Source organism: Salminus brasiliensis, chromosome 10 (genome assembly GCF_030463535.1).
Source record: "Salminus brasiliensis chromosome 10, fSalBra1.hap2, whole genome shotgun sequence".
Taxonomy (NCBI): domain Eukaryota; kingdom Metazoa; phylum Chordata; class Actinopteri; order Characiformes; family Bryconidae; genus Salminus; species Salminus brasiliensis.
Genome location: NC_132887.1, coordinates 534,499 through 560,253, shown reverse-complemented (window position 1 = coordinate 560,253; position 25,755 = coordinate 534,499). Strand labels below are relative to the sequence as shown.

The following is a 25,755-nucleotide window of genomic DNA, read 5'->3' as shown; positions in this document are numbered from 1 at the left end:
ATGTGAGTCTGGTCCAGTGTTGAGAGGGTTAAAGGGGCTTGGGGGTCGTTTGGTTTGTTTGATTATGCTGTCCTGAAGTTTGGTTTGCCCTCTGTGTGTGTGTTTAATCTGCGCTAACGGGACGGTAACCTCGGTTTGCTTGCTGCCTCGTGTGTTGCTGCTCGTTTTGATTTGTAGGGCTTAATGAGCAGGTTTTAGCCTCTAATTAAGATAAAAAATGCTTTAAATGTGTTGATTATTTATGCGTTAATGCGTCTGATGTGTCATAACATCCAGTGCTCTCTTAGTGTGGGCAAATTGTCTTCTTAGTCTAATTATTCCGTTCCACCTTAAATGATGCAGCAGTTACATTCTGGCGCCTCTGGCGCCAGAATGTAACTGCTGCATCATTTAAGGTGGAACGGAATAATTGCACAACCCACTCAACTTAAGTCATTTTAAAGTACTAAAAACAGTCATAAAGCGTCAGATATTTAATAAACATTTGCATATAAGTTACATTTGTTCTCTAAACTGGCTTTCCCCCCTTTTATAACACCACAAGGCCGAGTCCAAACATGTGCTTCATCACGTTTCCTTCCAAACACCTTTATATTACATCTGCAGCTCCCTAATAATTAATCCCTTATAGGCTTAAACTGGTCGTGTTGGAGCCAAGAAGACTTAATAATCCTAAACTGGGCTCGCAGAGCATCCCGAATTGCTCCCTGCTCCCTATGTAGTGCACTACGTAGGCCACGTGAGTCTGCGTCAGTATAGGCTGCTGGGTGGTAAGTGGGATGGGTATAGATTGAGAAATGACCACAGGTGGTCTTCTGTCTTCTGTGGTTGGGTGTAGAGGTCACAATTGGACCACTTTTTATTTTATTTTTTTTCTTTGTCTGGTCACTGATATTTGCATATTTTTGCATATATTTATCAGATTATTTGTAAATACGCCTGGAGGTCAGTAATGAGACTGGAGCTGAACACATGCTGGTGCAGGGTTCCTGTGCTGCAGCTGTTAGAATCCACACTGCACTGCTGACAGCTGCTCACCCACTGCTGGAAGAGGCTCGGAGAGGGTCCTCGGAGGGGGTTCACACACACACACACACACACACACACACACGCAATAACATCCCCTCTAGGGTTAGTGGGCCCGGTTGATAAAGCTGGGCTGAGGTGGTGTGATGTCAGCTGGTGTGCCTCATCACCAGGACGGTATTAATACGCTGTACTAAGTAGGGCTGCTCCTAATGATTGTTTTATTCATTAATTTAATGAATGTATCATTTATTCTAAAGGGGTTTTAATTTAATAACATTAATAATTTATTTAATATTTTTATTCTTAAACGCAGTTTATATTTCAGGGCATTATTCTGCCACTAAATCTCCTTTAGTGTTCTGAATAACCTCCGTTTTATGTCATAGCAAGTCAGGATGTGCCGATCCGATATTCAGATCAGGTATCAACCCCGATATTAACAATATTAGCTGGATCAGTTATCGGATAATTATGCCTTTTCTTTAATTGATTGGTGCGAGACGGCACTAAATGTTTCCGGTGTTTGATTACTGCATGTTTTTTCGGCCAAATTACTTATTTATTCTAAGGTTCAGCCGCTAGATTTGATCTTAAAAATTGCAGTTTACAGTAAATATTTAAAAGTAAGATTGATTGTGTGTTTGACGAGGTGAAGCTACTTATTTTCGGAGGTTGTGGCAGATACATTTCAGTTATTTGAATATTTTTTTTAATAAGTTTGACACTTGTTTATTATTTTAGTGAAAATTAAGTATATTTATATTTGTGGTTATTTTGTTTTACAAACTTAAAATAATGTTGAAGTCAATCCTGATGCCTGAGTCACATGGTGAGGTATATTAATAAAAATGATAAATTCAGCAGTGGTGTCAGATTGGTATCGGGTATCGACCAATATGTAAAGTTTGTGGATCGGTACTGAAAAGGCCCTAAAGCTTGGGCAGCTTTACTTGGATGGTCCGTAATAGATGCTTCATAGACGCTCCCCTGACATTCGTCTAACCTTCACCTGAACTGTAAGCTCAGTATAGATGTTCATTTTCTGTAAAAAGAAAATAATCATTATTATTTAATAATTAATTAATTAATATCTCTTAACGTATTCTTCTTCATTCTATTTATTGTTTAATGTGTTACTAAGTGTGAGACGTGAGACACTCTGTTTGTTACATGTTGTGTTGCTCTCACCAAGTGGAATTCCTTGTATGTGTCACGAACTTGGCGAAATAAAGAGAGGGGTCTCTCGGGCCGTTTCGGCTGCATGTTCGCTCTGCTTTCCTTCTACTGGTTTGTTAATCCTCACAGTACAGCAGCAGCTCTGACGCAGACACTGGATTTAAAGTACTGGTATCGACGCTGGTGCTGGTGTCTGTATTGGTCCAGTGAGATGCAGGATGTTCTGCCAATTTAGCTTCTAGCAGCAGTAATGGATTAGTATGTAAGGTAAGCAGTGTGGAGCGCCCCCTATGGATAATTTATGACTAAGGATACTCTGTTCAAAATATTTATTAGACTTTATTAGAGTGAAATATATAAACAAAATGATGTTTCTCAGAACTTCCCTACGCAGCCGCAAATACTCTTTCATAGGTTTTAGTGGCGCCCCCTAGTGTGTACAGTGGTGCGCGTGTGGCTTTAGAGACGCCACCTTGTGGAGAAGCTCCTTTATGGTGTGGTGTTTACGTTATAACAGCTGGTACTTTAAGACTTATTTATGGGTTTGTTTGTTTGTTTGTTTGTTTGTATGTTTTTAGTGAGCATGCGTGACCTGACGGCCCAAGTCACCAGCAGCCTGCTGCGTTTCCCTGAGGTGACGATTGACGCTCTGGGGGAGGATGAGGTCACTCTGGACTCAGTACTGCACGGGAAGTTCACTGTTGGTGAGTGTACTACAGAACAGTCAGCTGGAGGAACCGGAACCTCCTTCACCTCAGCACAGTGTGTGTATCACTCCGCCCACTGCGCTCCGGTCTGAGAGAGGAGCAGCTCTACAGAGCGGGACGTGATGAGGAGGAGGATGAAGATCCAGCTTTAGATTAATGTGTGAATTGGGTTTATTAATTATGATTTACTGGAACTTGTTTATGTAGACCAACAGACTTTCAAATAAACAGGTTTAAATATTGGACATACACTATATGGACAAAAGTTTTGGGACACCTGCTCACTCAGTGTTTGAGTTTCTGTATTTGATGTTGGGCGGCGTGGATAAGCTGTGTGCGTGCATTTGCACATCAATGCTTGCAACTCAAAGTAGCTGAATGCATTCATTTAGAAGGGGTGTCCACAAATATTTGGACATATAGTGTATGTTTACAGAGATGAGGTTGGAAACATCTGAATCCAGTGTTTGCCTAGCACTGAGCTGGAGGAGCTGAGCTGGGGGAATGAGAGCTCGGTTGTGGTGGTTCAGTGTTCTGATTTGAGTGTTTCTGGAGCAGGTCGCAGTGGGCTGGCCTGGCTGGCGTGTGGTCCGCAGCTGGAGGTGGTCCATGCAGTGACGGGGGAGCGTTTCTCAGCCTATCGCTTCAGTGGTGTGACGGAGCACCCGCCCAACGTCCTGGCGGTGCGGGACTTCAGCTGGCTGAAGCGCAGCGGCCTGCTGGTGGGGTTGGAGGAGGACGAGGGCAGCATGCTGTGTCTGTATGACCTGGGGATCTCTCGGGTGGTCAAAGCAGTGGTCATGCCAGGCAGGGTGAGTCCTCTGCAGTCTCCTAACCCGGTCTCTGCGTTTCCTCAGATTTCACTGCTCGATGTGGGGGAACGGGAATACTCTGACAGTAACAGGCTCTGATCTGACTGACCTGTAAACCAGCCTGTCACAGGCTGCTGTTTCTGCTCTGTGCAGGTATCGGGTCGTTGTCAGAACAGTGACTTTGTCTCGCTCTGAAAGAAAGGCTCGTTGTCTCTGTGCTGCTGGTGAGCAGCTGCAGTTTAGCCTGATGAACAAAAGCCTGTTTCCCTTTAGAATAGCTGGTGCACAGCAGTGCGTATAACCTCCACAGAATAGAACATAGCTTTACTGTCCAGCCAAAGCAGGTCTGTGATTTCACCAATGAAAGATGGATAAAATATAAAGAACAAGACTGAAATAATGTCAGATATTTAATTAAAAAGGATTGGGCGGCACAAGTAAAGTTACAGGGGGCCCTGCAAAGGGGGACCAGCTCCATATTAATGTCTATGGGTTTAGAACAGGGTTGCACCGATCCGGCTTTTTTTAATTCCGATACTGATACATAAACTTTGCATATCGGTCGATACCAGTTTGATTACCGATACAATTGCTGAATTAATAAGCCGTCACGCCACCAAATTAAAGCGAAAGGGTTGGTTCTTTGTTCAGCCTGAATATCCTATACCCGATCCAGCTCATTTTTTTTTAATATCAGGACTGATATCTGATCCTAATATTGGATCGGTGCATCTCTAGTTTAGAATGGGAGGTCAGAAAAGCTCCTGTAGGTGGAATGTGTAAATGTCCCAATACTTTTATAATGAAATAAACTTGAAAAGAGAATAAAAATATAGAGAAGGGATAAAAATACGCACAGAAAATAGACTGAGGGTTACAGATGTGCAGTGTTCAGAAAGAGGATGGTTATGATAATGAGACTGATATTCTGAAGTCTGGCCTTTAGGGGGAAAAAACAATGTAGTAAAAAAAAAAAAAAAATCATGCTTGGTTTCTAAATTAGTTCTCTGGTTGTGTACTGGAGCTATGAAGCTAATATGGCTAACAGTCAGTCAGTAAATACATGCTCTCACTCTCAAACTGCACCCAGCTGCAGATGTTTGGATGGGGTTCAGGACACACTTTGGCTGTGAGCTGTAAACATGAACAAAACCTCATTGTGTATAAACAGCTCTGCAGGCCTTCAGATACTGTATAGTTTACAGTCCTACTGTGTCCTGAACCACACTCCTCCATCTGCAACAAAGTGGTTTGAGGGGTTGAGGGACGAACCCTAATCAAGACTGAAAAGGAGAAGCTTCCTGTAAGCTTGAGGAGGAACTGGAGGAGAGAAGTTCCTATAGAGCAGGGCTGTTCAGTCCTGGTCCTGGAGATCTGCCACCCTGCAGAGTTTAGCTTCACCCTGAATCTAACACACCTGATCCAGGAGCAGCGGAACATTAGAGTCAGCTATGTTGGACCTGAACTCCTCAGGGTGGGAGATCTCCAGGACCAGGATTGAGCAGCTGGTGAACTGAAGCTGAACAGGAGAACCTTCTTAAGAGCATAAAGGAAAGACCATGGGAGACTCGTGGAGCTTGAAGAACCGCTCTGAGGAACAGAGCCTGTGTTGGGAGTATGTTCTCGTGTCCGCCGTAAAGACCTGTCCTGTTCTCTTCCACAGATCACGGCCGTCGAGCCGCTGGTGAGTTACGGAGGCGCGAGCGCGAGTACGCAGCATCTGCACCAGAGCCTGCGCTGGTTCTTCGGCGTTGTTGCTGTGGTCACTGATATCGGCCACGTCCTGCTGGTGGACCTGTGTCTGGATGACCCGTCCTGCACTCAGAGTGAACTGGAGGCCTCAGGTAAGAGTCGAACCCCTTAAAGATGACCAGCACTGTTCAGGACAAAGTGTTCAGTGTTGTTTGTTTTTTAGGAAGGATATTATCAGATTTTCTGCAAATCTAAGGGTGAGAGCTGAGCTCAGTCAGAGTCGGGGGTCCGGTGTGAATCTGAGCTTCACTGTAGAGAAACTGACCCACTCTGATCTCTCTACAGTGGAGGTGAATGGAAGCAGGCGTCAGTCACCATGACTACAACAACACAGACACAGCCCATAATTTATCTCCTATCCAAACCCACCAGTGCAGCTACACGAGTCTTCTGAGTTTTATATGGAATGATGATGATGATGATGATGATGAAGGTAAAATAGTGAATAGAGAATCTGAACTAATGCAGTTCTCTTTAGGGACTACTTTCTGTAGCCGCACTACACCCTGCAGCATGTATCCCTCCACCATTTTAATGATCTGATTTTAAAAGCAGGTTCTAGAGCCGAACTCTTCTCAGAACTCTGGTAGAACCGTGTCTCAGGCATCAGGCAGCGTCTTCATCACCATTAGGTGAAGAACTTTCTGTGAGGAGCTTTTAGTAGAGCTTCAGACGGCTGCTTCCCTTCTCCTCCACTGTAGAACCACAGCTCTGACTGAGGGAGCTTATCTAGAACCTCCACTGTAGAACTCCAGCTCTGACTGGGTGAAGTTATCTAGAACCTTCACTGTAGAACTCCGGCTCTGTCTGGGGGAGATTATCTAGAACCTCCACTGTAGAACTCCAGCTCTGACTGGGGAGATTATCTAGGACATCCACTGTAGAACTCCAGCTCAGACTGGGGGAGGTTATCTAGAACCCAGCGTTTCACACCAAACCTGCACTCTGAGTCTGTTTACCATAACTGTTGATTTTACGCAAGATCACTTGAAATCTGAAGTGTGTGTGTGTGTGTGTGTGGGGGGGGGGGGGCGGCGGCGTGGCTCGGCTAGGTGTGATCTGAATACTTGGGTGAAGATCTCTTGTGCGGTTCTGTTCCTCAGAGCTGTTTTCTCCTCTGTGCTTCCTTTCAGATCTGGAGGTGGTGAATAAGTCCCCATCAGAGATTCCTCGCCTCCGTGAGGGAGTGACTCAGCAGGGCAGGCATCTGTGTCTCCAGCTCTGCAGCCCTACAGGTACAGGAGCGACGGCCCTGCAGTACATCCACCGCACCAACCAGCTCGCCGTGGGCTTCACTGACGGGTACCTGCAGCTGTGGAACATGAAGACGCTCAAAAAAGAGTGAGTGAGGTTCTAGTGGGAAAACACTGAGCCTGGAAGTTCATTTTTACCATTTTATTATTAAATATTTTGAACAACTGTGTAATTTATAATAGTTTTACTGGTTTAACACTGAATTCAGCAGCTATTATATTTCACATAATAAATAAATAAATAATGTACACACACTCTGTACGGTTGGTTCCACCTTTAAGTAGGCCTAAGCTGTAGATTGCGCTGAGAGGTGATTTGGTCATGTAGGCTATTAATGATGTTCATTGGTCTTGCTGAATGAGTAACTGCTGTGTGTTATATTTGTTACCCAAAAAGCTATAAAACAAACAAACAGATTTTATTTAATTAAAATTTATTTAATTTTTATGATGGTCAGCACACATTCAACCAGGTGTGTCCAAACTTTTGACTGGTACTGTCTTATTTGTTTATCTATCTCTCTCTCTCTCTCTCTCTCTCTCTCTCGTGATTTGCTGAGCTGTCCTAGTCCTGGAGTTCCCTACTTTGCACACTTTTGTTTTCCTCCTGCAGAACTGTAAAACACACACTAACTCCGGATCGTTAATTAGCTGATTAGTTAGATTGGGATACTGAGGAACCAGGCTGGACACTGCTGCTGAGTTGTGATTTAAATTAAATAAAAATAAATAAATTCCATACTTCCTACCTTTTCCAAGATGAAGGCCGATCCCTATTTTTTTTTTTTTTTTTTCATGGCTTGTTCCTAGAGGTGGGCAGTTTGACCGGGGTGTGTCTCGCCCTGCTGCTGCCCTCGTTGCCTCTGTTGGTTGTTGGGTCAGTTACTCAGGTCCTGAGTACTCCTATCTCTCTGCTTTTTCAGGTATCACTCACAGCTGGAGGGCGGCAGAGTGCCTGTTTTTGCCTTTACCTTCCAGGAGCCAGAGAACGACCCGAGGAACTGCTGCTATCTGTGGGCGGTGCAGTCTGCACAGGATCAGTGAGTGTCTGCTTCTTCACCCTCTCACATCACTTAAAGCAGCTTTATGCGAGAAATGGTGTTTCTTCCTCTGGGGCTCCCCCTGCAGTCAGAAAGTGGAATTCGCACTTTGAGCCACTGCTACTGCAGCAGCTTGATCTGAAGGTGGAGCAGCATGTGGGCGGAGGTGGTAGAGTAACACTACAGGATTTTACACTAATATGACTCTATGGGTTCTGCAGCGTTACACCACCAAAGCTCCATAGTGCAGTTTGTGTGTGTGTCGAGCCCAGATTGAAAATGGCACAGTTCTCACTGTGTTCTCCCTACAGTCACATGATACTGAAGCTGCATAATGAAATACTGCAGAACGCTGCTATGTTCAGTATGCATCAGAAATAATCAGGATTTATAAATGATCCCATATTTAATTTAATAGGTTTGCCCCTTAAAACAGAAATACAGTTGGAGAATAACACAACTAATGTAGTAACAGTAAACTGCTATATTTAAAGGCAGAAGTGTAGTTAATTAAATATTTGATTAGTGCCCTGTGATATGTATGTTTATATATAAAACATGTATGTGTGTCTTCCCCATGACGAATGTTTGTCCCAAACTAGGTGCTTTTCTAACACCCCTTGAACTGTATTAAAACCTTTAGAATCTCGGTCTATGAGAGAACCCAGAAATGATAGAAACCCGGTAGTGGGTTCTCAAATCTAATCTGTAGCGAAGAGAGGAGCTCAACGCCCACAACAGACCACAGTGCCTCCTTTACCCTGTCTCACGGTCTGTAACCTGTTTGTTCCAGGGAAAAAAAGCTTTAAACAGAATATAGATATTATTATTATTATTATTATTATTATTATTATAGATCGATTACTCTTTGATAGTTACTGCATCACCCACCCCGGTGCTGAAGTGCTTTTAGTATACGTACTTAACAGGTAAAGCTTTTTGGACCCTAAAGTCAGCCGCTGTCCTGACTAGTCGACAGCTGCCTACAGCGCCCACTAGTGAATGTATTGGTTGGCTGGTCTTTGCAGGAAGTGGTCTTACCTGTGCATCCCTTCCTGCTTTCTTTCTGTTGCAGTGAAGGAGACGTCGTCAGCCTCCATCTACTGCAGCTGGCGTTTGGGGAAAGGAAGTGTCTGACCTCAGGAAAGATTCTCTACGAGGTAAAGTTCATATGAACTGCATACCGTATTTATACTAGTGCATCATGGGGAAATGAAGGTAAACACATCACCTGTGATGTTGATGGACGTCCTCCAGTCCAGGTTCAGGCTGGTTTTATTCTGACCTGTCGTTCGTTCAGGGTCTGGAGTACTGTGAGGAACGCTACAGTCAGGATCTGAGCGGTACGGCGTTCCCTCTGCGAGCTCAGGCCACCAACACCCGTCTCCTAAGCTGCCAAACCATCGAGAAGTTCCGCCACCACCCGGACCGAGACGACAGCATGAGCGAAGGTTAGTTTTCAGCTTTGCGTGTCCGGTGACCGTCACGTATCTCCGGTTGTGTCGATCTGAAAGGACTCCGTCCTGACTCTGTTCTCTATGTTCTCTCTCAGTGGCCTCGCCCGACACCAGCGTGTCCATATTCACCTGGCAAGTCAAGTCCTACGGGCAGGGCCAGCCGTCTACCTTCGTAGGAGTCTTCGACATTAATAGGTGGTACCATGCCCAGATGCCGGACTCGTTGAGGTGAGAAGGTGTTTCGGGGACGGGGGGGGTTTAAGAGGGGGATGGGTGGGGTTATAGTAGAGCTGGGTGATATGATCTGATTATCAGGATATTTTTTTTCTGAGCATATTGTGAATATCGTCAGTACGTGAACACTGAACTACTGCACGATTCATCATTATTCAACATAATTGTTTGATTAGTATTATTAGACTTAATGTTAAAGTAATAGTTTTACACAAATCGATTATGTGCTGTTGCCGATCCCATCCAGTGACGTAGCAGGTGTTGTAGCTGAGCGCCCTCTGGTGTTCTCTAGGTGCCGTTAACAGGCGTGATTTCAGCTGTCTCAGCGAGGAACTACCCTGAACAGTGTTTATTTATGAGCTTATTACAGTCAACAGAACAGAAGAGCTTTAATTGAGCTGTTAGCAGCCCAAACAAGGCTGAAGTGTCCTCCTGCTCCTCCGTGAACACGCAGCAGTTCTGCTCTGCTGCTGAAATTTACACAGTAACTGCTGCACTATTTGAGGTAGAATGGAAAGTTTAGTGAGGGGACACTCTAGCCTTGTTTAAGCTGATAACTGGTAACGTTCCCAAAAAGGGTAGCAGTTTAGGATCAGTCAGATCTGATTGGTATTGGCCCACAGGCAGCATTGACTCTGGTCGGGGGGGTAGAACCCTTTTTTTAATTAATTTATTTATTTATTATTATTATTATTATTTGAATATCAATAATTTTATATATTCTAAAAATGTCCTCTATCTTTTTATAATGTTTGCTGTCTGATCTTAGTGTATAGGTTTACTTCAAAGACTGGTTTTGATTCTGAAGTAACATTGCTTATTTGATATTTATATTCATTTTTACTTGTTTTAAGTTGGGAGTAGGGCACTATGGTAAATACTACATCATAATATTTAAAGACTTTTTCCACGCTATATGATATCACGATACATGTAATTGCAGACTTAACACATCGGTATCTACAGATTATTATAAACTGCTGTTCAGATCCTCTCCTGTACTGAATACAGTGATTTCTACTCTATAACATCTGCTGCTCTTCATCTAATGAACCCTTCAGTCTAATTACACTGTTAGTAATGAAACCTGCAGCTGATCAGAGTTTATTAAGCACTAACAGTCTCCTCCATATGATCAGAGAAGCTTACTGTATCACCATAACAACATTTATCACCGTATGATAAAATATCCTCATATTTTCCAGCTCTAGTTGGACTTTGAGGGAAGAATGTTTTCTCAGCTCCTGTAGTGTCTTAAAGGCCGGGCGGTTGATTATGGGACATTTTCTATTCTGATTTGTGGGTCTGAGCCTCTGGTCCAGCTCATTAACGAGCACTTCCTGAGTTAAGTTGGTGTTACTGCAATCACACCCATTAAAATGACCCGGTTTGGGAAGCACTGATCCAGATATTTATTATTTATTTTTATTATTTGCATAAAGTTAAATCTTTTCTCCACTGATTAAGTCTTAATGATGGCATTTCTTTCCCCTTGTGTGTTCAGGGCGGGTGAGTCTCTGAGGAACTGTCCATACCTTGCTGTGTGGTCTCTGGACTCTGTGGTGGAGATGACTGCCCCCTGCCCCCTGCTGGACGTAGTGGTGCATGAACGCAGCCTCAGCAGGGGACTGCCCTACATTTGTCCCCCACCAGAGCAGTTCTTCAACCCCACCACCTACAACTTCGGCAAGTTCTCGCACACTTCCGTAACTGCTAGCGCATCTCAGACCCGGACATGAGTGATGATCGTTAGACTGTGTGTCCAAATCAGACGTCCGAGTCACTGCAGTGATTTAACTTCATTACTTCCTGTTTCCTTTAGATGCCAGCTGTCTGCTGAACACTGGAATTGTGCACCTGACCTGCTCTGGCTATCAGAAGGAGGTCAGTGTGGGTCTGCTGTGGTTGTAATTGTGTGAATTGTGTTACTGCAGTTACTAAAGTCTCGCTCCTTTTAGACTCTGAGCTTCCTGAAGAAGGCCGTGCCCAGTCTGAGCGACGGCATCTCTAACGGATATTCCCGCTGCCTGATGTCAGGACTTCTGCCACCTCGCCTGGCAGACGTGCAGCCCTCCAGCCTCTCTCAGGTCATACTCGCTGTCTGTCTGACCATATCTAACTGCAGTTCAGTTAGAACAGTCTGTGTGTTCATTATACCGGTACAGTCAGACACTGATGGAGCGGTGCTGTGGTGCTGTGCTAGACCCGGAGGAAAGGACAGCAGGTCAAACTCTAAAGGGAGACTGACCGCCGGGGTCTACTGCTGCCTCCCTCAGACCAGTTGCCCTCCCTCCATTACAGACTACATCAGAATGGACTCGTTTGACTAGTAATCAAATAAGCTTAGCAGTATTATTAAGATAAGATAAGATAAGATAAGATAAGATAATCCTTTATTAGTCCCGCAGTGGGGAAATTCACAGTGTAGCAGCAGAAAGGGATAGCAGGACACTCAGTTACAAAAAATTTGGATAAATAATTTACACTATATACACAATATAAATAAGAATTAAAAAAGCAATAAACAATATTATTTACAGTAAAAGACTCTTAATTGCACATGGGGGTGGGATATTGCACATAGTATTCCCTGAACATGAACGTGTGTGTGTAGTTAAGTGTGTGTGTATGTGGTCCGCTGGGAGCAGTGTTGGTTGTGTAGTCTGACGGCAGCAGGAAGGAAGGACCTGCGATACCGCTCCTTCACACACTTGGGGTGAAGCAGTCTGTCGCTAAAGGAGCTGCCCAGTGCTGCCAGAGTCTCATGCATGGGGTGGGAGCTGTTCTCCAGCATGGATGCCAGCTTGGTTGTCATCCTCCTGTCTCCCACCACCTGCACTGGGTCTAAGAAGCACCCCAGGACAGAGCCGGCCCTCTTTATGAGTTTGTCCAGTCTCTTCTTATCTGCCATCGAGATGCTACTGCCCCAGCAGACCACTCCATAAAAGATGGCAGATGCCACCACTGTGTCGAAGAACGTCCTCACAGTGGTGGCATCTACCATCTTTTATGGAGTGGTCTGCTGGGGCAGTTATTATTATTATTATTATTATATTATTAATAATGATGAACCTGGCATATAGTGACAACAGCAATAAGGGTATTACTATAGCACCACAGACTTACTCTAAAAGACAAAAGTATTGGGACACCAGCTCATTCACTGTTTCTTCTGAAATCAAGGGTATTAAGAGTTTCTCCTGCTTTTGTAACTGTATCAGTAAGAAGACTTTCTACTAGATTTTGGAAGAGCATTGCTGTGATGATTTGATTGTTTATAGTTACTGTACTGATGAACAAACTGTAGTAATCTCAGCATCAGCTTACTGAGATTAACTAGTGTTGGCTAACTGTGCCCCTGCTGGTTGCTGTTCTGCGTGAACGGCTAGACCAGTGGTTTTCAACTCCAGTCCTGAGGGGACTAAAGTGGAGCCAGCAGTGCCAACAAACTATGGACCGTTACCAGTCCCATGAACTATAAGTGTCTCTGAGCTCCTCCAGATCTTCATCAGCTGGTAGATGGATGAGGTTTAGGAGACGGTGGCACCTTCTCCACAGAGCTGAGGAACGCTGGAGGAACTGCTTGGGGATGGGCTACTTGCTCCTTTAGGAGTCTGCTTTTTGACTTCAGCATGTTAACCCTCTTTTACTTTTCCTCTACAGGAGGAGCAGCTGGACGCCATCTTGATGACTGCAGTGGAGACCAGCTCTCTGGGGCTCATCACCGGCTGCATTAAGCAGTGGACGGCTGAAGGTGAGAACAGAAGCTGTAGCGTTTTAGTACGTTCCAGAGAACATGAGGAGAACTGATGGAGCATATTTAAAGAGTATGGCAGTGACTGGAGGTCGAGGTCCTACCAAGTGTGCATCTGAATAGACTGCAGAAGACTACAGTTAGCTAAGATTGCGAACAGCATTACAACTTAATAAACTTTATTAAATGTCATATAAAAATAATCTGCATAAAATCAGAGTCAAAGAGAAGTTGACTGTTTATCCAATCAGAGCAGTGGGATCTGAACACACGGCCATCTTGGGTTTTAAACACAACACTTAATGAACCGCTGTCGGACCCCATCTTTATATCTAAGCTCTTAATTTATTAATCATCAATACTGTTTGAGAATCGATATGATAACTGTCCTGATCACTGCTACGCATCACACCAGTGATTTTCTGCAGTGTTCAGATTTTAAAAAGGATAAATCTGTCCAGTCCTCCCCCACACAGCCTCAGTGCTTACGCTGCACTAAAGCTTGGTGCAGAAAAAGTGTGTGTGTGTGTGTGTGTGTGTGTGTGTGTGTGTGTGTGTGTGTGTGTGTGTGTGTGTGTGTGTGTGTGTGTGGCTCTTGCTCTTCTTATTCTGGACTGTTTGTGTTTTTCACAGAACAACCCGGATCAGCAGAGAAGCTGCGCTACATTCTGGAGTGGGCGTGGGACAAGGTGGTGCACACCAAGAAGGAACTTGATGGCATATGTGAGTGCTGCCAGGCAGGAAGTGTGGTTCCTCTGTTTTAGCAGCCATTGGTCCATGCAGGAACACTGACGTGTGTGTGTGTGTGTGTGTAGGTGCTCCGCTTTATGACAGCTCTTCAAACTTCACGGACCCTCAGACAATGAAGCTCCTCCAGCACAGTCAGCGCTTACTGAGCAACCTCAGCACCATCTTCCACTGCCTGCTGAACGAAGCCCAGGAGCTCACGCAGAGAGGTGAGGAACACCACCACCCCCCTTTACCTTCAATTCTGACCCTCATGTAGGAGATGAAGGTCTGTAGCTGTATGAAAGCTGTGCACTTTGTCAGAGAGGTGAGAAGCCCTGGTTGGTTGTCGTTGGATGTGACGTGTTCTGATGATCCTAGTGTTAAACGAACTGGTGAATCCAGAGTAGAGAGTGTGTGAGGGTCGTTGCAGCAGTAATGGGCGACTGATCTGAAATACTTTTGCAAAATGCAAAAAAGGTAGAACAAAAGCAGCAGCTCAGAAGACTACTGGTGGTGGAGGTTGAACGATTCACGCAACCAGAGTTTGATCTTGGTGTGTTCTATAAGATACATATTTTAAGTAAATCCATATTTGTATATAAACTGTAGCAAAGTTCTGAATAACGTCTAGAACTACAGTCCAGCTTCAGAGTCCACCCAGCATCTCTGTGCTCAGGATCTGAAGTGTTGGACTCTGGGGTGGGAAGTGCGGGGCCTGGGGGTGGGAAGTGTGGGGCCTTTGAAGATGCTTAGTGGGAACAACCAGCTGTAGTCCTGCTCCTCTGTTGGTCATGTGTTAGGTTAATACGGGCTGATGTGGCTTTTCCATTCCTAGGTTTGATAGGACTGATGAATAAGAGCATGGTCTCCAGTCTGATCTCCCAGTACGCTCAGGTGGTCCTGTGGTTCTGCCGCACTGGCCTTCTCCCCGAGAGCTCAGGTACGATGCTGTCTTAAATCTTTCCCAGTTTTATGAACAGAGGTTGTTTATTTCTTTATAATATGATTCATTTCTCTGTGTGTTTGTTTTTGAACAGATGACGACGTCCTGCAGATATCACGACCCTTTTACAGTTTTTCGGTCATTAAGAATTATTACACAGGACAGAGGGAGGAGCTTCAGAGGCTGGCGAAGTGAGTCTGCGCCCCATTCAGCCAAGTTTAGCCCTGCAGCCACAGACAGCAGCTGCAGAGACTGGTTCCTCTAGTTTAGCATAAATACTCTAACTTTCTATTTATTGAATATCTAGAGTAATTTATTATTGAAGTGTGTAACATGTTTTGATTGGCTGTTTGAGGGGCTGTTGTGGTGTTTGTAGTGCGGCCGCAATTCAAGTTTGAATAATTTAATACAGTTTTAAAAGTTAAAAGTTTTTTTTAAATGATGGTTTTGTTGATTTAAATGTATGTCTGGTTTAATTTAATAATGATGGGTGTTTTATTTATTTTTATTTATTTATTGAAAGTGTACCGACAGGCTGAACATGTGATGGTTGGGTGATTTATGGTAACTTAGTTTTTCCTGACTCTTCATCCCCCTGTTTCTCCTTCATCAGGGATAAGTGGTGTGCAGACTGCCTGATGATTGACGGGCTGGTGACCCAGTGCGGAGAGCGGCTCACAGATCTGTGGAAGCGGGACGAGGGCGGGACAGGACAGTATCCGCCCCCATCGCTTCATGTAAGACTGGAGTTCCTGAGCCTTGAGGTTCGTTATGCTGTAATGGAGAGGTTTCAGTCACTGAGCTTTGATGAGGGCTCTGTTGTTTCTGCAGGCCTTGCTGGACCTGTATCTGCTGGAGAATGTTGAAGAATCTGCCAAACATGCCATTGTATCCTTTCTGATCTCTGCTGAGGAGCTGCTGTCATTTAGTTTATGCTTTTTATCAGTGGATGATTTTAAAGAGGAGGATGGAACAGTAAGGCCTGCGTATCACTGGAGTGATTTTTTTTTTTTATATTTATTTTTATTTATTTTATGTATATTTTTTATATAAATTGGTATAAAGGCAAATGGGTCAGAAAATGTTACCCACTAAGTGTGTGTGTGTGTGTGTGTGTGTGTGTGTGTGCGCGCGTATAAATTAAGAAATAAACAAAAGGGTTAATTCATTTTTATGTTTTGAGGTTTGGTCTGCAGCCTTAAAACAATTTAACACTCAGCTCAGAAACCTGCTGAGGGAAAACGAATTGATATGCCTGTGATTATTAGCAGCTCTTAAAGTATTGCAGATTAAGATATTTAATTTATCAATTAGATGCCTTAAATATTAAACTCTTGATTTAGAAACTGTGGTCTTACAGATTAGACCAGGCAGGTCCAGTACTCTGATCCTGAAGTGCAGCAGCATCCTGATATTACTCAGGATATTAATCATATGAATGATTTGAATAACGTGATGTATAAATTCATTGAATTTAAGGGACTGTAGATATAGACTATAGATAGTTTATGGAATATAGATTTGTCTGCACATGTAATTAATTACATTGTTTACTAAATTGCTTTATTAAATTCCTGTAAATCTTATGAATTGTGTGAATTCTTTCCTGCTGGCTGTCCACATTGCAGCGTATCTTGGACCTGAATTCTGACTCCAATATTGAAATTTGGTCTTAAATTGCGTTTAAATCCACTGTAGACCTCCCGATTTAAGCGGGACATCGAGGTTGTGTGAGTGTGAGCCTGTTTACACTCCAGTGGAATTTTTTGCATAGACTTCGTTGTTGTTGGAGGTTGTTGTGCTTGTGAACCCTTAACTGCGCTCCAGGTGATCTACCTGCTGCTGGATGTGATGTACTCCTTTCCTAATAAGAGTGGCTCCTCTGTAGAGTCTTTCCCCACTGCCTTCGCCATTCCTATTGGCTTAGTGAAGCTCGTACAAGGCCTGTGGTTGCTGGATCATCACGACCACGAGGTAACCGGTTAATCTCTCAGGAGGGCTGTAGTCAATCAGTTGATTTGATCAATTGTGAGCAGTCAACACACATTCTGTTTTCTAACTCACACACTCTCTCTCTCTATCTCTATCGGTCTCTCGTTTAGAACTCTCTGGAGCTGTTGCTGCACCCTGCCACCAGTCACTCGGTTTGGGCGTGGCAGCACGGGCGTGTGCTGCAGGCTCTGATGTGTCAGGGGAAACACAGCATCGCGCTGCGCTACCTGCACGTGATGAAGCCCTCGATGAGCTCCACCAGCCAGGCCAAACTGTGCCTGTCGGTGCTGCTTCACAACAGGTACACACACGCGCGCACACACACACCTTGACTTTGAACTTCTGCAATCGGTGGATTATAAATATCGATTACTGAGGTGTTCAGAGGATTAGTCTTTATTTACCCCGACTGTCAAAAGTTTGTGGACATTTAGCTCTTAAGTGTCTCCACCCTCAGCACATTTGAAAAATGCTCTTTGGTGGGGGTGCAGCAGCGGGGCTTATTGAGGTGCCGGCAGATGAGAAAGCAGCCAATCAGAAGCAGCCTTTTCTGCTTTCCGTGTCACCACAGTGACCAGCAGGTGCATTAACCTTCCCACCACTGTGTAGTCGAGGGAGAACCCTGTTTCACACTGTTTCTACAAGTAGAGTTTCAGGTGCTGCAGAACTGCTTTTTCTAACCTCTAGGGGGCGCACTACACAGGGTGTCTTGTGTTGGGTTGTGAGTGGAGAGTCGAGAGTGCCCCCGTGGAGGTTTGGTTTTGATGTGCTGCCTGTTGGAGGGGAGCTGGATTAACCATGACTCTGAGACATGAGGTTTTTCACTGCCCAGGAGTTCTGATGTCTGTGTGCCTCACTGAAGCTACAATCCCTCTACAGTCTCGGTCTGCTGTCTCACGCTCTCGCTCTCTCGCTCTCTGCAGGTGTATCGTGGAGGCCTGGGCTTTGCTGAGGCAGCACGCTAATAAACTCAACCTGGAGGAACTGCTGCTGTTTCTGTACGAGACGTGCCAGGAGCTCGACCTGATGAAGGAGCTGCTCAAGCTGCCTCTGGGACCCTTAGAGCAGGTGTGTGTGTGTGTGTGGCAGCGCTGTTTCTGCATGCACTGAGGGAATTGTGTGCATTTAGAGCCAAAAGTATTTGGACAGTGTTTGTATTGTTGTCCCTGTACTCCACCTCAGTGGGTTTGGAATGAATCATTAAGGTGTTTATCAGCTTTAATTGAAATGCTTTAGCTGCTTCATCACATGCAGTCAGATCTTCTCTTGAGGTCCGGTGTTAATGAGCACTGGTGTTCTGAAGGTCAACAATCATTTATTCAGGATATTCTGAACACCAGCTGATTTACATGTCTGTGTGTAGGAATGTTTGGAGCGGTTCCTGCAGGGCACCGGAGGATTTCAGAACCGGGAGCTCCTCATGGTACACTACCTCCAACAGGCCAACTATGTTCCAGCCCTGCAGATCAACCAAGCCCTCAAAGTGAACCTGGCGGTAAGTCCAGCCTGCAGCAGTGAGGGGCGTTCTTACAACTGGGCAGTTTGGAGTGTGGAGTGTGCTCTACAGTAGAACATCTAACCGTCTGTTTGTCTAAACTGAGGTGTGTTATACGTTTCTTTCCTTCAGGCTGATCGAGATCCAAAAATGAAGGAAAGATCAAACACTAGGAACTCCATCCTGAACCAGTACGGGAAGGTTCTGCCCAGAGCTCAACGGAAACTGGCCATTGAGAGGGCGAAACCGTACCAGCACCCCGCCACCATCCTCAAAGAAGGTGCAGATGTTCTCCTCATGTATTTTATTATTTATTTATGTTTTTATTTGAATTGTATTATACTGATGTACACGGCTGTGCTGCGGGTTGAATATAACGGTTGAGTGAAGGTGCAGTGATCTCAATCTAGACCTGTATTCTATACTGTGGTGGTTTGGTGTTTATTACAGCTGAATGAGCCTGATGCAGTCAGCACACTGGACTTCATCATTTTTCTGTCTGTTTCTCATCCCAGTCTCCAGACCTCAGCCCTTATCAACGGTGGCTAAAAGATCTGCTACTGAAACCGTTCTGACCAGAGCCGCCTTCATCAAAAACGTCCTCACCAAGATTGAGGAGGTGTGGGTTGGTAAAGACGCCACCCCTGAACCTTCTCCTCAGAAGAGGTGGGTTTAACTTCGTGCCGGTTTACGTTCTGATGTGCTGGGTTTTTTTAAGGCGTGATTATTTCTGGAGGAAGTAATGGGTCATGATGCTGGATTTTCTGAGGCCAACCGTGATCTTTCAGTGAGCTACGTCAGAAAACGTACTGCAGTAATTACAAGACTTTAATGTTCATGATTGAATTACTGTCAGGAGTTACTTTAACATGGAAGAAACTTTCCAGTGCATTCCTAATTTTTTATTATTAATTTATTTTACTCATTCATACTTTCATTAATTGGGTTTGGTTATAAAGGTACTTTTTTGGCCAAAGAATAATTTGTCACTGATTTATAATATTTTTTCTTTCAGTCCCAGAGAACCAGAGATACTCGTACAAAGTCCAAACCCTCCAACCTTACACGTACCTGAGGCCTTTGTGGGAACACCAATCAACATGTTAAGCAAGAGAATGTCAAGGTACACCTCCCCTGAGGATTACTGGCTTCTGATTGGTTCAGTTTCTTATTCTGTAAAATAAATTGATGTTTTGATTTATTTTGATTTTATTTTCATTTTAAGGCTCTTTGATCTGGTGGTGCAGCCATCTTCCCAAACCTCTCCAGAGGCTTCTCACACACTGGGGACCCCTCCCAGACCCATCACTTCATGGGCCGGACCTAAGAGCATCACAAAAGCCCCTGAGCTCAGTCTTCTACAGACTCCACAAGTGGTGAAGGTAAGCTCCTTTAGTCTCTTTGATGATGATGATGATGATGGTGATGATGATGCTAGGCTAACGGTGCTAACAAACACTAGGCTTAGACGGTCACCCATCTCCGCTCTGTAAACACGCCCCTGGATCAGATCTTTGTAACGGGCTGTATCCTGTTCTGTGTCCTGGTGCTGGGTAATTCATCTGTCCTCTTTCTCCCCCTGCAGAGAGCTCGAGCTTTGGCTGCAGCAGCACCAGTGTTCTCCTCCTTCACCCCACAGTCCATCCTGAGGAGCAGTCTGCGGCCCACTCCTGTCGGCACTCCCTCTGCTTCACCTGGGCGGTCCGTTACACCCCCGTTGCGCTCCAAAGAGAGCCGAATCACCTTCATAGAGGAGGCCGCGTCTCCGGAGCTGCCAAAGAGCTCCGTCCACTGGAGCAATGGGGTAAAAGTAATGACACTTTACATGTGGTGCTGGTGTACTACTGTCTCTGGAGGCCTGTTGTCCCCAGATGGGTTGGCACTGCTACCTGTGTGCAATGTACAGCTCTGTTCAGAGGATTTAGCCCCCTAATCCCATCCCTCTTCCCCCCCCGTCTCTCAGCAGTGAGAGAGTTTTACTGTAGAAGCTCCAGATCTCATCAGAACAGATAAAGCAGCTGAACATGAATCCAGTAAAAAGGAGAAACAAGAGCTTCTCATTCTGAAGAAAGAAAGTAGTGAGATCTTGTTGGTGAGCTAGTCTGAAGAACAGAGCTCGGTTCCTCCAGGGTTCTCCTGGACACTGCCCAGTCCAGCCAGCACAGCGTGGAGGATGTGTTCACCTCCATCAGCAGCAGCAGCAGCTCACCTGATTTACCATCATTAAGCCCTGATTTACCACCAAACCAGGTGTTGATCTGAGGAGAACTCTAAATAACACTAGACTCCATGAGGAGAACTTTGGAGATGTTCTAATGATGAACACACTGATGAAAAGCTGAACGCTGAATTAATTTATTCATTAATTAATGGTCATTAACTGGGTTTCTGGGTAGCCCAGCTGCTTTAGGGTGGTGCTGGTGGTGCTGTGAGAAGACTGCAGCTGTATGTTCTTAACCTTTTGTGTGTTGCTTTTGCAGCTCTCCGCGGATCGCGAAATCGGCCGACTCAAGAAGCCTTCCCTACCTCCTAAGGGAGGCGTTGAGGCATGGAGTGAACACTCTGGAGAAGAGGAGGACGAGAAGGAGACCTCTTATGAAGAGGCGAAGAAGAAACCAGCAGAGCAGAAGGTGGAATCTGAGAGTTACTCTCCTGTTAAAGAGCTTCAATCACAGGAACCCAAACATGTCCTTCCCACACTGCTCCGGAGGCCCAGTCTGGGCCACGAGACGAGCGAGGTTTCCATCCAATCTGACACTACTCTGGAGTTCCACGATGCTCCCTCACCTGGAGACCTCGACAGGCGGAAGCTGGAGCGGCACACGGAGGTGGTGGAAAACAGCGTGGATGAGGAGGTGGTCGTTAGACTGCCGGGCACTGCAGAATCTGCCCAGACCTCGCCTGATGGTGGCGCCACAGAGGAGCTGCCAAACGTATCTCTTGTGCCTGCAGAAGAACATGAGCTTAAGGATGATCAGGAAATGATCAGCCAGGAGGGACACGCAGAAGACGAGGCTCAGGAACTTGCTTCTGATGATCAGATTCAGCTGGACGAAGGAGAAAAGAAGAGCGAGGACGTTGACGGCCATGCGCAGGAACCCGAGGTGCTGAATCATCTCGAAGTCTTTGAAGAACCAAACCAGCATGAAGCAGTGCCTGAGGAACCTGCGATGACCAAGGATGCAGAGCCGCAGCCACAAGAACCAGTTGCAGAACCCTCTGTTCTGGCTGAGGAGCCAATCAGTGAGCCTCCAGAGGTGCTGTTAATCATAGACTCTGAGCCTACATCACAGCAACCAATCCCTGAAGCATCTGCCATGGATATGGAGCTAATCACTGAGAGCCTCGAACTAGGAGAACCTTTAATCATGCCTGAAAAGCCGGTGACTGAGCCTTTTGCTGAAGATCTGGTTAACCATGAAGCTGCAGAGGAACCTGAGGTTGCTGAAGAGGTTGAGCATGAAGCAGAGGCCATGGAGACCTCGGGTGAGGATGTGCAAGCTAATTAGCAACTGCCTTTAAGTCTTTAAAGGATCCCAACATTATTATTATTTTTTTATTATTTTGTTTTCCTAATCACTCAGCTACTTTTTTTTATAGATGGTGGACTGACAGACAGACTGAGATAATCAACCATGGCCGCCCTGGCTGGCATACATCATTAGCTTAGCATTAGCTGACTTGCTATTTAACAGTATTGTCAACAGTATCAAGATACGATAAAATATTGCCATATTTCCCATCCCTAGCTTCACCTTAGAGGAAAGAAAAAAATGACGCAAATGTAGATGTAAGGTTTTGCGTGACTGCGACAATATGTAAATATTCTCCGTGACCTGGAACTGAAGGTGTTTTATCTGTAGATCTGTTTTATCTATCTCATTTCTTCTCCTTTCAAAAAATAAAAAACATGATTTTAAATAGTCATAAAGTGTGATTAGAGGAACACACCCAGTCTGCTTGTTGTGATCCCCGTTGCTGATTATTGCGGCTGTTTAATTTCAGATCTGGACGAGTATGTGGAGCGCCATTTGTTTGGTGGTGATCTGTCTCCACCGCTGACTCGATCTGGCATTAAGGAGTCCTCAGAAACCTGGACGTCTTTCAACAGGTACCTGAAATGATCCTCTGTTCCCTCAGTTTGAAGGTTATTCCTGCGTAGATTCATGTTTACTGTTTTTCCTCCACACAGCGAACCGGATAATGATGTGAAGGAGGAGGCTGTGGAGGCTGTGGAGGCTGTGGAGGCTCCAGCCACTGATGCACAAAAATCAGTTGCCTCCTCTGAAACGGCGACCTCAGAATCTCGCTGTAAGCATTTCATTACTTCCAGTCTTGGGGCTGAGTAATACGGCCAGAGCCACAGGTCTGTGCCAGTGTGTGGTTTATGTTTAAGGGAAGTTGGATAAGAAACCCTGAAGGTTGATGCCTGTGTCTCGCCCCTCCTCCCCAGCTGTAGTTAGCCTGAACGACAGTGAAGAAATGTCCAGTGTGGAATCCGAGGAAGAATCCGGCGCAGAGGAGGAGGAAGAGGAGGAGCAGGAGGAAGACTCAGGGAGTGAAGTGGAGATAATAGAGGAAGTTAAAGGAAACGGCAGGCAACACCCAACTGCTCCTGCTCTTTATCTGGAAGAACTTCCACCTCATGACCAGTTCCTCCAAGAGCAGGCCACTGCTGTGCTCTCCCTGGTTGGTTCTGATGCACAGCTGAAGGTCAGTCAGGTGTCTTTTCTTAGTGTTGTCGCTGCATGAACCTCGGTCTGATTTCTTGTCAAACCAAAAATCTAGATAATAATGTGCAGCTTGCATGTTCTCACCTTTTTTTTTTTTTTTTTTCCTGATCAGATGATTGACGGAGTCATGGAAGGGGAAGATGAAGAGGTGGTGATGGTTGGTTTGGAACCCACAGATCTGGATGAAGAAGCTGAAGGACCCGTGTGTTACACTGAACTGAAACCGTCCACCACTTTGCTGGTTCCTCTTGAGCTGGCTGTTGAGCACCAGGAACTTCTGGATGGAGGAGCTTTGCAGGCTCTAGCCGATGACGAGCCAGAGGAAGAACTCCCAGCGGGCTCCAGTACTTTCTCTCTCATGTTGGATGCTGGAGATGATGAGGAAGAACCGGCTGCTTCAGAAGTGGACCCCAACAACCATTTACTTCTCCTCCAGAACGATGAGCTGACTGAAGATATGGAGAGCCAGCCAAGTGCCAACCCAGACGTTCTCTGCATAGAGTATACTCCTCAAGCTTCTGTTGACCATTCTGAAGAAATGGAAGATTTACCCTCAGCTGAAGGTGAACCTGTTGTCTTAACTGCTGCAGATGTTGAAGAGCAGCCTGTGGAACCACAGGCGCTGCCAGATGTGGCCGAAGTGAAAACCTTGCAAACGGCAGAACCTGCTTTCGCTGGAGAAGAAGCTCATTCACACCTAAACGAAGGGCGAGAGAATGGTGATGCTGAAAATTCTGCCTCACCCGGCATAGAGACAGAACCAGAAGAGGTTCCTTGTGAAAGAACCATGGAAGAACCACCTAGCGGACCCTCTGTGACAAATATCGAGGGCCTTCAAGTGGCTGAAGACCATGAATCTGATTCCGGCAAACTCGATGAGGGTGCATCTCCCAAGGATGCTTTCAAGCCCACAAAGGAACATCCTAAGCCTCCCTCTGGGGATGAGGAGAATAAAGAAGAAAGCGGTGAGTCTGTTAAAGAGGTACCGAAAAGCCCGGCGCGGAGGAACAGGAAAACCGTTACGTTTCCATTACCTGTTACTGAATCAGAGAATGACCTTTCAGAAGATTCCAAGGTGCCTTCTACACCAAGACGTGTCACACGGAGTGGCAAGCAGCTGCCAGACTCTCAAGTCCCAGTTACACCTAGAAGAAGCGCGAGAAAGGTCGAACCTGAATTGACCAGCGATTTGGAGATGCCCTCAACAAAAGCCCCCAAGCCTTCCTCTCCGAGTAGAACCCCACAGAAAGCCACGCCGAGGAAGGGATCACGCAGAACCAGGAACACAAATGTGGGCAGTGACGAAGAAGACCAGCCAGCTGAGGAGTTGGTCAACAATGACGCTGCTGTACCACAGGTCAGACAGAGCGCCAGGAAAACCCGTCAGGCTTCTGTTGACGTCCCTGAGCCGGATCCTGAGGTTCCTGAGGAGAAAGTGCCAGAACAGCCATCTAAAGCTCCAGCTAGTCCCAGCAGGGTGACGCGCAAGTCTACCCGAGGACTGAGCCTGGCACTGGAGAGCTTCCAGACGGATTCTGCAGAAGATGCAGTGGCTCCAAACCGGTCCGTGGTCACTCCTCCAAGGAGCCGAAGAAAGAGCAAGGCTGTAACGGCGGAAAAGGCCAATAACGTCACACTCGTAGTGGACGAAGCTCAGCTCCAGAGCGTTTCGAGACGCCTCACCAGGAGTCGACTGTGGAGTCATGAGGAGGAGCCCGAGAAGGGAGGAGAGGAAGAAGAACGTCTAGTCTTGGATGCTCCTCTGGATGTGGAATCTGTGAACCCGCTGGCTAACGCCTTGATGGAGAGACTGAAGGATGACGAAGCCAGAGACGAGGGCGGAGCCACGGCTGTGACAGAAATAGTACGCGCCAGGAGGAGAACCACCAGATCTGCGGTTCCCCCTACTGTTACAGAGAACCTGAATGAAGATGTTGCGGATTCTGTGGAGGCGGTGTCTAATGAGGTGCAGGAACCCATTAAAAAGCCAAATGCATCCGTTAGACGAACGAGGGCCAGCAAAGTGTCCAAACCGGATTCCTCCCCTGCTGGAGAGTCCGTCGCTTTCACATCTGTCCTGCAGAGAACAAGAGGTGATGCCTTCTGTGTTTTGGGGCAAAAATATAATCAGTTATGGTGATAATTGCTCTGCAGAGACCCTGAGAGATCATGAATTCACTTGTCTCATGTTTTACTTGTTTACCCTTAATGAGAGCTCTTGATTTAGTGCTGAGAAAGTTGAAGAACCTTTTAGAATAAGTGATCACGCTTATGAACGGTCTGCCTGGCCACGTTTACCCGTGCTAGGCTTGTTCCGCTGCAGTCTGCTTGATCCTCTCGATGGGGCCAAATCCGAACTACATGGGTGATGCGCAGTGTGTAGAGCAGGGGTGGGGAATTGCGGCCCAGCGGTGGGGTCCAGTACAGATTGTTGGATGCTCCTAATTGTATTCATTTGCATAAAATTTTATGCAAATGAGTACAATTAAGGTTAGGACTTATACTGTGACACAAACAACTAAACTAGCTGCTCAATCTGACTCTGGTGTGTCTGAGTAGTAAAATCACCAAAGACGTCTGGAGTGAGTCCAACGTTCTTGGAGAGCTGGAGTTCGCCACCCCCGGTGTAGACTATGAAGACGAGCTCTA

General features: G+C 45.7%; 1 protein-coding gene across 2 annotated transcripts in view; it reads left to right on the top strand.

Moving 5' to 3' along the window:
- ahctf1 (AT hook containing transcription factor 1) overlaps positions 1 to 25,755 on the top strand; it is a 28,227-nt gene that overhangs the window by 260 nt on the left and 2,212 nt on the right. Inside the window, exons 2-33 of one of the 2 annotated variants that reach the window (XM_072688932.1) lie at positions 2,784 to 2,909; positions 3,471 to 3,724; positions 5,388 to 5,568; positions 6,610 to 6,817; positions 7,653 to 7,769; positions 8,845 to 8,929; positions 9,070 to 9,220; positions 9,322 to 9,454; positions 10,965 to 11,146; positions 11,283 to 11,344; positions 11,419 to 11,547; positions 13,124 to 13,214; positions 13,848 to 13,937; positions 14,030 to 14,170; positions 14,779 to 14,883; positions 14,981 to 15,077; positions 15,500 to 15,623; positions 15,718 to 15,774; positions 16,714 to 16,860; positions 16,989 to 17,179; positions 17,802 to 17,946; positions 18,242 to 18,373; positions 18,506 to 18,653; positions 18,889 to 19,039; positions 19,389 to 19,496; positions 19,599 to 19,755; positions 19,959 to 20,177; positions 20,854 to 21,859; positions 22,379 to 22,484; positions 22,566 to 22,684; positions 22,827 to 23,086; positions 23,219 to 25,199. In XM_072688932.1, coding sequence (XP_072545033.1) covers positions 2,789 to 2,909; positions 3,471 to 3,724; positions 5,388 to 5,568; positions 6,610 to 6,817; positions 7,653 to 7,769; positions 8,845 to 8,929; positions 9,070 to 9,220; positions 9,322 to 9,454; positions 10,965 to 11,146; positions 11,283 to 11,344; positions 11,419 to 11,547; positions 13,124 to 13,214; positions 13,848 to 13,937; positions 14,030 to 14,170; positions 14,779 to 14,883; positions 14,981 to 15,077; positions 15,500 to 15,623; positions 15,718 to 15,774; positions 16,714 to 16,860; positions 16,989 to 17,179; positions 17,802 to 17,946; positions 18,242 to 18,373; positions 18,506 to 18,653; positions 18,889 to 19,039; positions 19,389 to 19,496; positions 19,599 to 19,755; positions 19,959 to 20,177; positions 20,854 to 21,859; positions 22,379 to 22,484; positions 22,566 to 22,684; positions 22,827 to 23,086; positions 23,219 to 25,199 — 7,198 coding nt within the window. In that variant the 5' untranslated portion in view covers positions 2,784 to 2,788. Of the gene's footprint in view, positions 1 to 2,783; positions 2,910 to 3,467; positions 3,725 to 5,387; positions 5,569 to 6,609; positions 6,818 to 7,652; positions 7,770 to 8,844; positions 8,930 to 9,069; positions 9,221 to 9,321; positions 9,455 to 10,964; positions 11,147 to 11,282; positions 11,345 to 11,418; positions 11,548 to 13,123; positions 13,215 to 13,847; positions 13,938 to 14,029; positions 14,171 to 14,778; positions 14,884 to 14,980; positions 15,078 to 15,499; positions 15,624 to 15,717; positions 15,775 to 16,713; positions 16,861 to 16,988; positions 17,180 to 17,801; positions 17,947 to 18,241; positions 18,374 to 18,505; positions 18,654 to 18,888; positions 19,040 to 19,388; positions 19,497 to 19,598; positions 19,756 to 19,958; positions 20,178 to 20,853; positions 21,860 to 22,378; positions 22,485 to 22,565; positions 22,685 to 22,826; positions 23,087 to 23,218; positions 25,200 to 25,755 lie in introns of both variants that reach the window. The other variant, XM_072688931.1, reaches the window with a different exon arrangement.